The sequence below is a fragment of the Eptatretus burgeri genome, chromosome 15, assembly GCF_056783735.1.
Source record: "Eptatretus burgeri isolate ZD-2024b chromosome 15, Ebu_testis_v1, whole genome shotgun sequence".
In the NCBI taxonomy this organism is placed as follows: domain Eukaryota; kingdom Metazoa; phylum Chordata; class Myxini; order Myxiniformes; family Myxinidae; genus Eptatretus; species Eptatretus burgeri.
This window is the reverse complement of record NC_140975.1, coordinates 24,964,487-24,980,860: the sequence shown is the minus strand read 5'-3', so window position 1 is coordinate 24,980,860 and position 16,374 is coordinate 24,964,487. Positions and strand designations below refer to the sequence as shown.

At 43.9% G+C, this 16,374-nt stretch overlaps 1 protein-coding gene across 2 annotated transcripts in view; it reads right to left on the bottom strand.

Annotated features, from left to right (window-relative positions):
• SCYL1 (SCY1 like pseudokinase 1) overlaps positions 1 to 16,374 on the bottom strand; it is a 66,907-nt gene that overhangs the window by 12,715 nt on the left and 37,818 nt on the right. For both annotated transcript variants that reach the window (XM_085858557.1, XM_085858558.1), the window contains exons 12-14: positions 5,470 to 5,545; positions 4,211 to 4,420; positions 3,357 to 3,472 (exon numbers count right to left, since the gene is read on the bottom strand). In XM_085858557.1, the coding sequence (XP_085714683.1) occupies positions 3,357 to 3,472; positions 4,211 to 4,420; positions 5,470 to 5,545 (402 nt within the window). The remainder of the gene's footprint in view (positions 1 to 3,356; positions 3,473 to 4,210; positions 4,421 to 5,469; positions 5,546 to 16,374) is intronic.

Genomic DNA, 16,374 nt, shown 5'->3' with positions numbered 1-16,374 from the left:
ACCGGAAGGACAACAATCTATGCAGCACTTCACAAATCTCGGCATTATGGGAGAGTGGCCAAATGGAAGCCACTCCTGAGAAATAAGCACATGACAGCATGCCTGGAGTTCGCAAAAAGGCAAATGAAATACTCTGAGAACATGAGGTAAAAGATTCTGTGGTCTGATGAGACGAAAATTGAAGTCTTTGGCCTGAATGAAAAGCGCAACATCTGGTAGAAACCGAGCACAGCTCATCACCCATCTAATAGCATCCCTACCATGAAGCATGGTGGTGCAGTATCATGTTGTGGGGATGCTTTTCAGTGGCAGGGACTCGGAGACTTGCAAGGATAGAGGGAAAAATGAAGGGTGCCAAATACAGGCAAATCCTTAAGGAGAACCTGCTTCAGAGGGCAAACGACCTTAGACTGCGGCGAACATTTACGTTCCAACAGGACAATGGCCAACAGGACTCTGAGAACATGAGGTGAAAGATTCTGTGGTCTGATGAGACGAAAATTGAAGTTTTTGGCCTGAATGCACGGGCCAGCATATGCATACAACCAAAGCCACACTTGAATGGCTTCAGAACAAGAACATGAAAGTCCTTGAGTGGCCCAGCCAAAGCCCAGACTTGAATCCCATTGAGAATCTGTGGATAGACTTGAAAATTGCTGTTCATCGACGTTCCCCATCCAACTTGACAGAGCTTGAGCAAATCTGCAAGGAAGAATGGGAGAAAATCCCCAAATCCAGATGTGAAAAGCTGATACAGACATACCCAAGAAGACTCGAAGCTGTAATCACTGCCAAAGGCGCTTCTCCAGAGTATTGACTCAGGGGCTTGAATACTTATGTAAATTAGATATTTCTGTGCTTCATTCTCAATATATTTGTAAAAATCTAAAAACATGCTTTCACTTTGTCATGATGGGCTATTTTGTGAGATCTGTGCAAAAAAAAAGTATATTTAATCCATTTTAAATTCAGACTGGAACACAACGAAATGTGACAAAGTCAAGGGGTCTGAAGACTTTCTGATGGCACTGTACCTGCCAAAGGACGGGTGATGGGATGCAACTGCAGTTGAAAGGAGGCTCAGGACACATGACAAATGGAACTAGAAAGAGTAATCAGAGATTGCAGACCCTCACCAGGACTTGTTTTGTCTAGTGTATTTTGTGTAGCAAATAAACGGAAGGATGCAGTAAATGAAAGGTCTAAATGCTCCAATTGCACATGTGCAAGGGTAAAAGGTCTGAAAAGAAGAAAAGGTCAAATGGTAAAAATTGTCTGAATGTGTCTGAAGGGTCTAAAAGTCAAAGGGGTCCACCGGGTATTAAAAGGTCTGAAAGGTGTGAAAGTTTCAAAGTCAGAAGGGAAGAAAGGAGTCAAAGGGTCTTTGGGGTTCTAAAGGGTTAAAAGAGGATCGAAAGGTTCTCAGGAGTGTAACAGGGTCAATCGGGTTTAGTTGTGAGTGGGCCTAAAGGGTCTTAGAGGGTCTGCCCCCAAAATAAAAAGGGTGTTTGGGTTCAAAAGGGTCTTAAATGGTCTTAGGGTTCTAAAGGCTTTCATGATTTGGGGGGTCTTCAGGGGTCTTAAGGTTCTAAATGGTCGAATGTAATTAACACACATACTCACGTTCTGTGCGGACAAACAGCCAGACTGATAGACAAAGAAACAAATGCGCCCAAATGCAATACCCTCTCCTCTAGCGAGGGTAATAAAATGAGAATAACAAACAATCCTGTGATGTTCGGCTTGAAACCCCAACCCACAGTAATGCCACCAAGTCAACCAGCATGGCGAATGCTTTGACTAAAGTCCGTGGAATAAAACTAGTTGGATGTAAACTGCGATGTCATAAGCAGAATTGTAAGACATCCTTAATTATGCCCACAAAGTTTGGTGGTGATGCATGAAGCGGTGAGGCAGAGTCATATTATTTACATTAACATTATCATTATAACACTGGCTGGAAGAGCGGATGATACCACGGACATGTTTTATTTATTTACTTATTTTTGCAAAAACAAGAAGAAAAAAAAAAAATAATGTGCGCTTTGCCTTTTCACAATGTAAGCATTAAATTAAATTAATTGCATAGTGCTCACTCTTCCCTGCCCCCAAAATAAACTCAAACACATAGACGTACCATCACAGCGGCTGAATAGAGAAAATATTTTTCTCCGATTAGTTCATCAAGCACATTCTTGATATTGGCATGAATAATTACAAATTCCAGGCTCTCCCACTTAAACATTGTGCATGTTGGAATGTGGTGATGGGATTTATGGGCTGGCAGGATGGCTTAGACCTCGAGGTACACTCGGTTCTAAAGCTGTCTAGCCTGGGTTTGCATCCCGATCCAGCGATAAACTGTCATTGCGGTGTTTCAGAGGCAGGGCGATTCATCAATGTGAACCGTCCCTCGGACGGACGTTAAACAGGCGTCCCATCGTCCGGCATTAGTTGCTGCACATGAAGATCCTACAGTGTCCTCCATGAAGAGTAGGTGAGCTATCGCCGGCACCCTGAACAAATGACAAATTCCTCCCTTCACTCTCTGCGTTAAAGTGGCGACCCGACCAGGAATGTGCTTCCTAGCCATTGAAACCGCCTTGGCAGCCCTATGTGCCAAGGCGACGTGAGAGGGAAACCACAGAGAGAGATGGGATTCACACAGAATTAGGCAAATAAACGATCTTTTAATCATTTGTGACCTTTTCGGACTTACAGAACATTCAGGGTAAGCTGTCGACCTGAGTTAAAGGCTACCTGAAGGGTCTGCTTCAAGCCACCTGCACAGGATGGGGGAGAGGGGTTTTTTTATGAATAAGCACCGAGAACAAATATCAGTGCCCATTGACACCCTGAAAATGGTACAAAAGTTGTTGGGGAAGAATTGGACTGCAGTGTCATCCACTAGATGAGGAACATGCCTTCCACGGCTTCAGCGACACTGTATACCCACCCTCTTCTCCACAGGTGTAGTTTTGTGGTTGCAGTTGGTTAAATACTAGCTCATCCACCTCACATCAAGGGTTCCACATTACCCCGTGCCACTGTAATCACCAGATAAACCGTTACTGATCACTTACCCCCAAGCTGGTACTCATTTTGCCGACCTCAAAAGGAAGACAGGCTGTCTGACCCAGCTGGTGTTATTTCGGTGGAACTGGGGATTGAACTCAGGACCCGAAGCTCCAAAGACGACAGCCTTCACTGTTAAGCCACTACCAAGTATCCAGAACACATAACCAGATAATAAAGTGGAGTAATCTGAAAATACAACTACAATAAGTACACCGAGTCACCAAGCTCTCTTGGGGTCCACAAGCTGGGTACGAATTCCCTAAGAAAACAAAACATACCTCGAGACTTCCCCAATCACCATCATCCCAGTCCTCCTCATCTCCCTCAGTGTCTGCCATCTCGTGTGAAGTTTCGGTCTCACAAACATCAGCCGAAGGTTTTGATGGCTTTGGTGCTGAGGAAAACAAAAAGCCAAGACACATGTTATTTATTTTGCTTTTGCAGTGAGGTTGAAATTAACAGCAAAAAGTCAACTTGGAAAGACACAGATCCTTCCCTCAAATAAATCTCATGCATGTCTCAAGCCATTTCGGCGTGGAGTTATAATTTTCAGAATAATTCTCTCGACCAGACGGGGCTAGCATTTCTATTCTCTCTCTATCAAGTGCAGCCTGTGGCTACTGGTTGCATCATTGGTTGGGATGCGGCTATGCCGCTGATGCAGTGTCCCCCTTACCAGTGCACTGGTACTCATTTTGCCGACCTCGGAAGGATGACAGGCTGAGTCAACCTCCTGGTGTATTAATTCAGCGGCCCAATGGGGCTTGAACTCAGGACCCTAGGACCCCAAGCCACCACCCTAACCACTAAGCGAACACCAGGCTTAGCATTTCTATTATAAAGCATTTAAACAAACACGACCTAAGCAGTATTCTCTGAATGTTAAAAAAAAATAAAATAAAATAAAATAAAATAAAAAGAGTTGGTCATGTACAGATATCAAATAAATTTACATCATATTTGAGAGTCTCTTCCCAAAGAGATGCAATGATACAAGAACCATCATGGCCGTGTACAGGAAGATTGAAGCCAAGAAGGCAAAGGGCCATATTTCAAGCTAACATTTTCGATCTTACACCTTTCCATGCCGACGGTGCAATTACGGCTCGACAGCCAAAATAAGTGCTCTGACCCAAAACGTTGTGAGCAGTTGGAGCAGAGTTGTCATCTGTTGGTCTCTCTTTGGGAGAGGGTTCCGAGCAGGAGGCCTTTGATGCTGTTGGTGCTGCGGTCGCCCCAGGTCGGATGAATTTCGATGTGATGGACGCAACACCCGTCACTGCCCATCCAGCCCATCCCCCAGCCTCTCCTGTCTGCCGGGAGGTGTTAAGCACGTCTTTCTCTGCACAGAAAAGAAGACAAGACGGAATGAACTTGCAGACCGCAACTTGAGTTAAAAGCTTAAAATACATCTTCCTCAACTTCCAATTACCTGCATTGCTTATACAATGTTAATTAATAAAGGACCAGTCGGTAACTTGCTATGATTGGACTACATTGCAGAATCAAAGCCAATCCAATGTCCATACACTTCTCAGAGCTTTGGTGCTATCAAAATAATCTAATGGTCAGAGATACACTGAATGGTTTGTCATTGCCTTTCTCAGTAGTGGGGCAGCAATTTGAAATTGGCTACAGGCTGCCAGTACACAATGACCTATTCTTGCAAAAGAGACCGTGGGATGATCAAAGCCCACCAGGAAGTACGAGCAGACGGTACAACCAGCTTAGCACCTCTCTGAAGGACAGTGTACTCATTGATGCAAGATCCTGACTGTGAAACACTACGGTGAGAGTTTGTAGTTGAGCTAAATCAAATAAACTGGACAACTCGAAGGCGAGCTGCCGGGATAGTCTAGACTCAAGAGGTATGCATACTCACCTCTGAGCTGTCTAGCATGGGTTTGAATCATGACACAGGTATAAATTGTCATCCAGGTGTTTTGAATGCAGGGAAAAGCCTCAACATATGCACCTTCCCTTGGATGGACGTTAAACTGGGTGTCCTGTCTGCTCGCATTAGTTGGTGGATGCTAAAGATCCCACGTTGTCAATCATGAAAAGTAGGTCAAGCTATTGCCTGCACCCTGGCCAAATTCCAAATTCCTGCTCCAACTTATAATGGGCATAACATCAGCAATTCAGCTAAATCCCCAGCAAATGATGTGACCTGTAGCGATGTGCTGCAAACTAAAGGGGAAGAAGAACTCAAAGGCAAATGTGGCACTGATGGAGAGCCAACAACAGATGCTGCAGGTCGGTGAGAACAATTGGGTCAGGAGGAATGCAGGAGTGATTAGGGTGGATAGTTCCTGCAAATGCAAGGAGCTATCCAATGAGCCCACACCACTGAACACGACCATCCAATTCACCATTGATCTTCAAACTCACCCAGCTCACTCTCTTTGCTTGGATCTTCAGAAAGAGTCTCCAACCTTCCGAGAAAGCACTTAATAGACTTGAATACCTAGGGAATGACAAGTGAGTGAGATCGTGTTAGTTACCATTGTTGAATTTCGACCAAATAAATCAGTTGCTCTGGTGGAAAGCTGATTAGTTGCGTAAGACCCCAAAAACTAAAATGTGATTGCTCAAATTATTTCGACAAATGATTATTGGAGTACAAAAACAAAAATAGCTCCGCAAAGTGGGCGTAACCCCTCAGCCCATGCATTGTAAAAGGAAGCAGTGATATCACGATGATGCAGTCAGTTAGAGCACGCTGGACGGCATATCGAAAATCAGACTTCAAGATGGCTACCATGGCAGCTTGTGAAAAATCGCAGAGCGCCGATTTTCGAAAGGAACCTTCATCTACTTAACTCCAACACACACACTGCAAAAATGCATTTAATCGGACAAGCCAAGCCGTTCTCGCAATTGACGAAAACTAATTTCAAGACGACTGCCGTGGCGGCCACACTGAAAATCGCAGCGCGCCCGTTTTCGAAAGGAACCTTCCTCTAGTCAACCCAAACATACCCTGCAAAATGGATTTATTTGGACAAGGCGTTCTCCTCGAAATCGACGGAAACCAATTTCAAGATGGCTGCCATGGAGGCCACATTGAAAATCGCAGCATGCCCATTTTCTAAAGGAACCTTCCTCGACTCAACCCCAACATACCCTGCAAAAATGGATTTAATCAGACAAGGTGTTCTCCTCGAGATCGATGGAAACCAATTTCAAGATGGCTGCCATGGAGGCCACATTGAAAATCGCAGCACGCTCGAAAGGAACCTTCCTCTAATCAACCTCAACATACCCTGCAAAAATGGATTTATTCAGACAAGGCGTTCTTCTCGAAATTGACAGAAACCAAAAGTTGACAGACGCCCGGACAACGCCTGTGACGACAATACCCCTGAACCAATTCTGGCTGAGGAGTGAAAAAACCTGAAGCCAAGTTTGATTACATACTAAAGGTCCTAATTAAAATTAAAGTTAGATTATTAAAAATCACCATCAAAATAAAAATGTTTCAAACAAAAATACTACTATTAGAAAGAAGACTTCACCAAATATCTGAATGATTATTAAAATGTCTTTATTAACATCTGAAAACACATTGCGACGGTTTTGGCTCCCGAAAGACACCAGCGTAATGAACGTCACCTCCGGATAATCCAGAGAGGATGGCGTGTCTCGAAGAATCCACAATCGCCAGTCACCCCTGAACTTCCACAGTGGGATCCCACGCTCAGAGTTGTGTTACCATACGAACAAGCCCGAGTGTGAGTGGGTACCTTGTCGATGATCAAGTAACCAATCTTAATTAGTGGGCCAAGTGAGACCACTGGTTACTTAAGTGCTTCTAACACTTATCAAGTCCAATTATCCCTCAGATATCCGACTGAGCAATCAGAAGCGAGAGAATAAGTCAAGACACATGTTTCTTATGAACAGGCTTTTCGTAGCAAACAAGCAAGCACGGTATTTACAAAAAGAGACAGAGGCTGAATGAAGCAGATATTTACAACATGTATCAACATTTCCCATGACCCTGACACGACATACCCACCCTCGGAAACTTACCAGTCACCTACCAGCTTTACAATGACTGGTGCCGCATGCATCCGGGGAAAAGAGAGATAGGAAAGGGGTGCGATAGTAGGAGAGAAAGAAAAAGCTGGGGTCATGTGCCATGTCCCTTCACACTTTGCGCCAGCCTGAATGAGCCAACGCCACCAGTGGTTCTGACTGATGATCTTGGGGTATGGACTCCTCGTGCTCCGCTCTTGATCCCTCCTCAGCGTCCCCTACATGCTACCTTTTCTGCATGTCTGAAATGTGCCATCGGCAGCGCAAACTCAATGTAGTTTTGGTTTTGGCAGGAAACGAGGGAGGTGTGCGAGGCGAAGCGAGGGCCAATGAGGTTACCAGGTGGCGCAGCATGACGAGTAGGGTTTGACGCAAATGTGCAAAAGGACAAGAAGTGTTGAATGCATCACAGAAATAAAGGCATGAGAACGAGAAAAGTGAATAAAGGAATGAAGGGGAGGGGAGGGGGAGAGAATCAGAACATGCAGGAAAGGTGAATAAAGGAAAGGTAGAGAGGAAACTCAAACGGATGAGAATATGCGCTTTGTACGATGAGAAACTGCAAGACATTTGAGGCTGGCTGGTGGTTAGGGCTCATTCCACTTGTAACTCTCAAGAAGAAGCTCTCTGGCAAAAGCTGTATTCATCTCAAGCTCCACCTTGTGTTGGAATCTTGCCTCCCTCCACTCGCGCCCACCCCTCCCTTCCCCTCCCCCCCGACTTGTCTGAAGGAGTTGCGGCCACCGAAAGATAATCCTCTGAACCTGATCGGTGCATTGCTACTCTGACCTCTGCTGGTATCCGGTGATTGGCTCTCAAAGTTTTGGCACGCTGTCTCTCGGAGGTGATGGATCAAGCCATCTGGCATGATACGTGGTTCCTGATGTCAACCAAACCAGTTTGGGTTGAGTTTGATATGTTGTTTGCACCAAGGTTTAGGAACGGCGGGCTGTACGAGCTCGGGCTATTAGCGGAGCATATTGTGATGAGTAATATGGGAAATGGATGCAGGAAAGGATGTGCATTTCTGACATAGCGCATTTCGGATTTCTAACAACACACTCACAATGAATATCTACCCACATGAATACAGTATACTTGAAGCTAAACAGAATATTATGAAATAACTAGCTTCACTCCATATGTCAGTGTTTCTTTTAACCCAGGGATCCAAAACCCAACAATATTTTGAAATTAAATTTTCTACAATTATTGATGGGACGTTTCAGAATAAGAAATAGCATGTGCAAAAAAATTAAAAATATATATATATATATATATATATATATATATATATATATATATATATATATATGCAGTGGGGAGAACAAGTATTTGATACACTGCCGATTTTGCAGGTTTTCCCACTTACAAAGCACGTAGAGGTCTGTAATTTTTATCATAGGTACACTTCAACTGTGAAAGACTGAATCTAAAACAAAAATCCTGAAAATCACATTGTATGATTTTTAAATAATTAATTTGCATTTTATTGCATGAAATAAGTATTTGATCACCTACCAACCAGTAAGAATTCTGGCTCTCACAGACCTGTTAGTTTTGTCTTTTGGAAGCCCTCCCATTCTCCACTCATTACCTTATTAACTGCACCTGTTTGAAGTCGTTATCTGCATAAAAGACAGCTGTCCACACTCAATCAATCAGACTCCAACCTCTCCACAATGGGCAAGACCAGAGAGCTGTCTAAGGACATCAGGGACAAAATTGTAGACTTGCACAAGGTTGTGATGGGCTACAGGACAATAGACAAGCAGCTTGGTGAGAAGGCAACAACTGTTGGCGCAATTATTATAAAATGGAAGAAGTTCAAGATAACAGTCAATCTCCCTCGGTCTGGGGCTCCATGCAAGATCTAACCTCGTGGAGCCTCAATGATCATGAGAAAGGTGAGGGATCAGCCCAGAACTACACGGCAGGACCTGGTCTGAAGACCTGGTCTTCAGGCATGACCTGAAGAGAGCTGGGACCACAGTATCAAAGAAAACCATAAGTAACACACTACGTCGTCATGGATTAAAACCCTGCAGCGCACGCAAGGTCCCTCTGCTCAAGCCAGTGCATGTCCAGGCCCGTCTGAAGTTTGCCAATGAAAATCTGGATGATCCAGAGTAGGAATGGGAGACAGTCATGTGGTCTGATGAGACCAAAATAGAGCTTTTTGGTTTAAACTCCACTCGCCGTGTTTGGAGGAAGAAGAAGGATGAGTACAATCCCAAGAACACCATCCCAACTGTGAAGCATGGAGGTGGAAACATCATTCTTTGGGGACGCTTTTCTGCAAAGGGGACAGGACGACTGCACCTTATTGAGGGGAGGATGGATGGGGCCATATATCGCGAGATCTTGGCAAACAACCTCCTTCCCTCAACAAGAGCATTGAAGATGGGGCGTGGCTGGGTCTTCCAGCATGACAACGACCCGAAACACACAGCCAGGGCAACGAAGGAGTGGCTCTGTAAGAAGCATCTCAAGGTCCTGGAGTGGCCTTGCCAGTCTCCAGACCTGAACTCAAGAGAAAATCTTTGGAGGGAGCTGAAAGTCTGTGTTGCCCAGCGACAGCCCCGAAACCTGAAGGATCTGGAGAAGATCTGTATGGAGGAGTGGGCCAAAATCCCTGCTGCAGTCTGTGCAAATCTGGTTAACAACTATAGGAATCGTCTGATCTCTGTAAATGCAAACTAGAACGGGCACTCAGTAGAGCGCATACCTTTGCCAACGCTACATCCCCCCCCCCATAAACTGTTGTGAGGGTATTTAATCCCATACCACATCTGCCATCTCATTTGTGTTATGATGGCTTAAAAACATTAAATTTCCTGCTGTTTGACACTGATTCACGTATATTGTACAATTTCTGTATGAACTCCCTGACCTTTTTGGGTGTCGGTGTTAAGTCAATCCGATGACAACTGGTCACATTATAAGATACTATTTTCTGGCATTTTAGGGGCATTTAGCACACATGAGTTTCTGTTTTTCTAAATAAGTTATTTATTGTGAACAAACATTCCTTGTACAAAAATGACGATTTTGACCTTTTCATGACCTCGACCTTGAGCTTTGTACTCTTAATTTTGTAATTGGTATTAGAGTGTGGGGAACAGAAGAGTCAACATTTTGGTGTTGTTTTCATGCAAATCGGATAAGAATTGACCGCGTTATGACTAAAACCGCACATTTTGCAATGTCGTGACCCCCCCCCCCGACCTTTGACTCCCAACCGCTAATAAGGGTTATTACGTCATTGTGTCATGTCACATATCACAAGATGGGGGCATTGAATTCTGAACATTTTGGCATTAGTTGCATGCAAATTGAATACAAATTGACCGCGCTATGGTAAAAAGACGATTTTGACCTTTTCATGACCTTGACCTTGACTTTTGACCCGATCGCTCCCAAAATCTAATCAAATGGTCCTCGGATAATAACCAATCATCCCACCAAATTTGCTGTGATTCAGTTCAACACTTTTGGAGTTATGCGAATAACAAACAAACAAACACACATATTCACAAACAAATAAATAAATAAATACACAGCGATCAAAACATAACCTTCGCACCAAAGTTTGCGAAGGTAATAAAGGTTTCTGTCCCAAATATTAAGTTCTGTTTTTCTGATGTATCAAATACTTATTTCATGCAATAAAATGCAAATTAATTATTTAAAAATCATACAATGTGATTTTCAGGATTTTTGTTTTAGATTCCGTCTTTCACAGTTGCAGTGTACCTCTGATAAAAATTACAGACCTCTACATGCTTTGTAAGTGGGAAAACCTGCAAAATCGGCAGTGTATCAAATACTTGTTCTCCCCACTGTATATATATATATATATATATATATATATATATATATATATATATATATATATATATATATATATATATATATATATATATATATATATATATATATATATATATATATATATATATACATAGTGAGTCAGAAGTATCGCCCGTTTTCTGTCAGTTGATTGTTTGTTTGCCATTTGTATTACAGTGTACAAAAAGGTAGAAATAAATGAATGACATGTTGATCAAACCATTTATTCAAGAAAAAATTATTACGGAACTGTACCAAGCTGTTTTACTTGCAATTTTCAAAGCGACCTCCCTCGTGATCGATGCACAATTGCAGCCGAGCAGGCACATAGCGGCACACACGTCTGCAGAGTTCGATATCAATTTCCTCAAACTTTGCAGTGATTTGAGCCTTCAATTCCTGAATGGTACGAAGCTTTTCACGATAAACAAGGTCTTTCATGAGCCCCCAAAGAAAGAAATCTGGAGGTGTAAGGTCTGGGGAGCGTGCCGGCCACTCGATCGGACCGCGGCGGCCGATCCACTTTCTGGGAAAGTTTTCATCAAGCCACTGATGAACATAACGTCCATAATGAGGTGGAGCTCCATCATGCTGGAAATAACGTCCTGATCTTGTATCCTGGGCCAAAAGAAGGTTTGCAGCATATCAAGGTAAATTTCTTCAGTGACAGATCCCTCAAAGAAAAAGGGTCCAATTATCCCCAATGGAGATATGGCTGCCCAAACTGTCACTCCAGGTAAATTTACCTCCTTCTCAATTGTCACTCTTGGGTTATTCATAGCCTAGTGGACACAATTGTGTCTGTTTATTGTGCCATTAAGCTTAAAACATGCCTCATCTGACCACCAGATGTTGTCTAGCATTGTGTCCTCTTCGTGAAGTTGAGCTAAGAACTCTTCGCAAAATTGAAGATGGCGGTCGTCATTTCCATCATGAAGGGCATGCTGTAAGCGTGGAATGTAAGGTTTCCATTTTTTTCTGGTGAACGATACGGATAACACTTGATTGGCTCACTTCCAACTCTGCAGATAAATGGCGAGTTGACTTTTGCGGACTTTGTTCTAGTCTTTTGATGGCTTCTTCAGCCTCAGCTACATTCGTTGCCGTTTTTGGACGACAGACTTCTTTGCAGTGGCTACCGACCCTGTTGCTTCAAATTTCTCGACAATCAATCGTATGTTTCTTCCCTGAGGTGGGTTAATATCGAATTCCTGTGCCAAACGGGGTGCCGCCATTGTTGGTTGTTCATTACATTTGTAGTAATGTTTCACGGCCGCAATGCGTCAATTCATTGAAAGGTAATTCATAGTTCAATTTGATGCAAATTCAGTAACTTTCCAAACTTGCAGCAATAACCTGCAAAACAAAATCAAAACTATATAAATTACGAAAATTAATAATCTGCAAGACAATTATTAACAACATCACTTCCCAGAAGGAATCTAACAGCCGAAAAAACAGAACTTGGGCGCTACTTTTGACTCACCCTGTGTGTGCGTGTGTATATATATATATATATATATATAGTAATCCGCGCTATATCGCGGTTCACCTATTACGCCCCCGGTTCATCGTGGCTTTTCCCTTGGAACCTAACTAATTTTTTTCTGCGGATTCCCCCGGTATATCGCGGTAACAATATATAAAATATAAATTATTTAAGCAATAAATTATAACGCGTGGCACTCGACCAGTCACACAACACACGAGACAAAGTTTCGCTTGTGAACTTCGAATATTTTCTACATTTTTTCTCCAAGCCCTACGATGCCGCCCAAACGCCCTGCACCTTCTAAGGCTTCTGGAAAGGAACCGAAGCGCCAGCCGAAGGTCCTGACGCTCCAGGAGAAAGGAAAGGTGCAAGATATGCTTCGGGAAGGAAAAAGGTTTGCCGCAGTTGGACGCCATTATGGTTTGAATGAATCGACCATATGCTACATCAAGAAGGACAAAGCCAACATCAGGAGCCTATCAAACCCAATCGTATTTATACACCGCACAACGTTTAATATTCACTCGATATAAATCAAAACCCAATCGTGTTTTTACACCGCCCAACGTTTAATATTCACTCGATATAAATCAAACCCAATCGTGTTCATACACCGCCCAGCGTTTAATATTCACTCGATATAAATCAAACCCAATCGTGTTTATAAAAAAAATAGGCATATTTAGGCATTTTTTGGGGAGGCATCCATTCACCGCGGATTTTCACTTATCGTGGGGGGGGGGTTTGGAACGTAACCCCAACGATAAACGGGGGATGACTGTATATATATATAAATATATATATATATATATATATATATTTATATATATATATATATATATATATATATATATATATATATATATATATATATATATATATATATATATATATATATATATATATATATATACAGTAGACGAGGCGTAAATCGTCACCATCGGGACCGAGAAAAAAGTGACGACTTAGAAATGTGACTTACACGTATGCGAAAATTCATGATGACTGTGGGGTGAAGGATGAAGTCGCGCGTGGCCTGAACACGCATGTGTGAGAGCCGGCTATTGTATCAAAAGGAAAACACAATCCTCGGGGCATAGGTGGGGGCTCATTGGTGATTTGGAAAGTCATCAAGCAAAGATGGAATTTTTTTTTTTTTTTTTTTTTTTTTTTTTTGTATACCTTGGTCGAGGCTCGTATGAGAGCTAACACACAACTCACAGCAAGGAGGCATGAGACAAGAGGGGCGGGAGTGGAAGGGACAAAACATTGGGGAACAGACACAGGTGAACTGTGGAAGGGAGAGGGATGGGGATGGGACGGGGAACATGGCGAGGGGAAGATGGACATTAAAGGGACTTTCAGGAAGGAAAGCAGGAGAATTGAAGGAAGTGGGCTTGGGTGGATTATCGGGGGTAGAAAAGATCGAGGATTTGGATGGGGGAAGATAAGAGGTGGTGGTGAACAGCTGTTTTGAAAGCCTGAAGGGAAGAATGGGAAAGAATAGAGTGAGGAAGTTTATTCCAAAGGCGGGAAAAAAGAGGAATGAAAGAGTGAAGATGAGCAGTGATTCGTGATTTTGGTAGTTTTACCAGAAGGGGGTTGTTGGCGGACCTTGAGCGCCCTGTGGAAATGTGGTTGGGACAAATCGCAGAGAGAGCAGGGGGGCAAGGCTGGAGAGGAGTCGGTAGAAGACAGAAAGACCACCGACCAACCTGCGGTGATTGAGTGAGAGGCCCAAAGACTCAGCTTCATTGCGGGAGATGCCAATGATCTTAAAAGCCCTGGTTTCGACAGCGTGAAGTCGAGAAAGGTGGGAGGCAGGAGCACCAGCCCAGAGGGGAGAGCAGTACTCCATCAGGCTACGGACAAAAGCTTTGTAAGTGGTCAGGAGCTCAAGAGGGCCGAGGAAGGACTTTGCACGACGGAGGATTCCCAGTCGGCGACTGGCTTTTGAGGCAAGGTTGGAAATGTGACTTTCCCAGGAAAGGTCATGGCAGATAGTGAGACCCAGAAGCTTGAAAGAGAAGACTTCTTCCAGAGGATTGTTGAGAAAGTGGATGGGGGGGGTTTGTAAACGGTCCTTTCGAAGAGACATAGTGAGAGTGTGAGATTTGTCTGGATTGAAAGACATGTTCCACGTGTTGGACCAGTTTGTGATTTTATCCAGATCTGCAGTGAGCGAAGAAGCTGCTGCTTGCCGGTCTGAGGGATGACAGATGGTACGGCAGAGGGTTGAGTCATCGGCAAAGAGAAATAGAGGATTTTCCAGAGAGTCCGAGAGATCATTGATGAAAACCAGAAAAAGAACAGGGCCCAGAACGCTACCTTGAGGAACTCCAGCCTGCACAGGAAGAGGGGATGAAAGAACTCCATTTAGGGCCACACGTTGACTGCGACAGGAGAGGAAGTCTGCGAGCCATGAGTGGAGATGGCCTTGAATACCATGGGAAGAGAGTTTGGTGAGTAGGGCAGGGTGCCAGACTGTGTCAAAAGCACGTGATATGTCCAGGGATACGGCTCGGATTTCCTGTCTGGCATTGAGGACCTCCATCCATTGATGGGAGAGCAGTAGCAGCATATCTAGGGTAGAGTGACCTGGTCTGAAACCAAATTGATGATTGGAAATCAAGCCATTGGAGAAGAGGAAGGATTTCATGTCTGAAGCGATGATGGATTCCATAACCTTGCTGATGATTGGGAGAAGGCTGATTGGTCTATAGTTACAGGGATCTGTTTTTGTACCTTTTTATGCAGGGCAGTGATGTTAGCAGATTTCCAAGCAGATGGCAGATGACCTTGGGAAAATGAGAGGGTGAATAGAACAGAGAGAGGGTGAGCAAGAGCAGAAGAGCAGGCTTTGAGGACACGTGGGCTGATGCCGTCTGGACCGGTTGCAGAATCTGACTCGAGGTTTGAAAGCAAGCTCTCCACCTTGTCAGGAGAAAAGGATACAGAGTCCAGGGACAGTTGGGTGCGACTGGGTAAAGTGGGTAGAGATAGTGATGGGTTTGGGACACAAGATTTAGCTGCAAACACCGAGTTTAGACATTCAGCTTTATCACGTGTGGAATCAGCAGTGCGGCCATTTGAGGTAAGGGAGGGGATGGAGGGGGAACATACACCAGAAACAGATTTGATTAAACGCCACCAGGATTTTGAGGAGGGAGAGAGGTTTGAGAGTTCAGACTTGAGATGAGAAAGATGTTGTTTTCTGGCTCTCCTGAGGGTAGCTACACACTTGTTCCGAGCTTTGTGGAAAGAACTGAGATTGCCCTCAGTTGGGTTTGCTTTCCATGAGGCAAAGGCAAGTTGTTTCAGGACAACTGCCTCGCCACAAGCTTCAGTAAACCAAGGGCGGGAGGAAGGGTAAGACAACTGAACACGAGAGGGGATGAATCTGTGCATGAGGGAGAGCAAGTTTCTTTGAAAGAATTCCCAGGATGAGTTGATGTTTGAGAAAGTAGTGATAGGAGACCAGTCTGTAAGTTTGATGGCTGCTCGGAGACCCTGCCAGTCGGCTTGAGTGAAATGCCAGACTCGACGGCGGTGAGGTGGTTCTCTGATAACAGCCAGAGAGATGTCCACTTTAATAAGGACGTGGTCAGAAGAACCAATTGGAGCGAAGGAAGAGCAGCAGATATTGTCAGGGAAATTTGTCAAAATCAGATCCAGAAGAGATGGAGTACCATTGGTTGAGATCCGGGTCGGGAAGTTGACCGATTGAGTCAGTCCCAATGAGTCACAGAAAGCTTTTGCTGATGTCCCATGGCAGGTGAGAGAGGTACCCACACCTAGCCAACTGGCGTGATGACAATTGAAGTCGCCACATAAGAGGAAGAGAGAGTTTGGATGAGAAGATAGAAGATGGTCCATGTTTTCGGAGAGTGAGGTGTAGATGGAGTCATCAC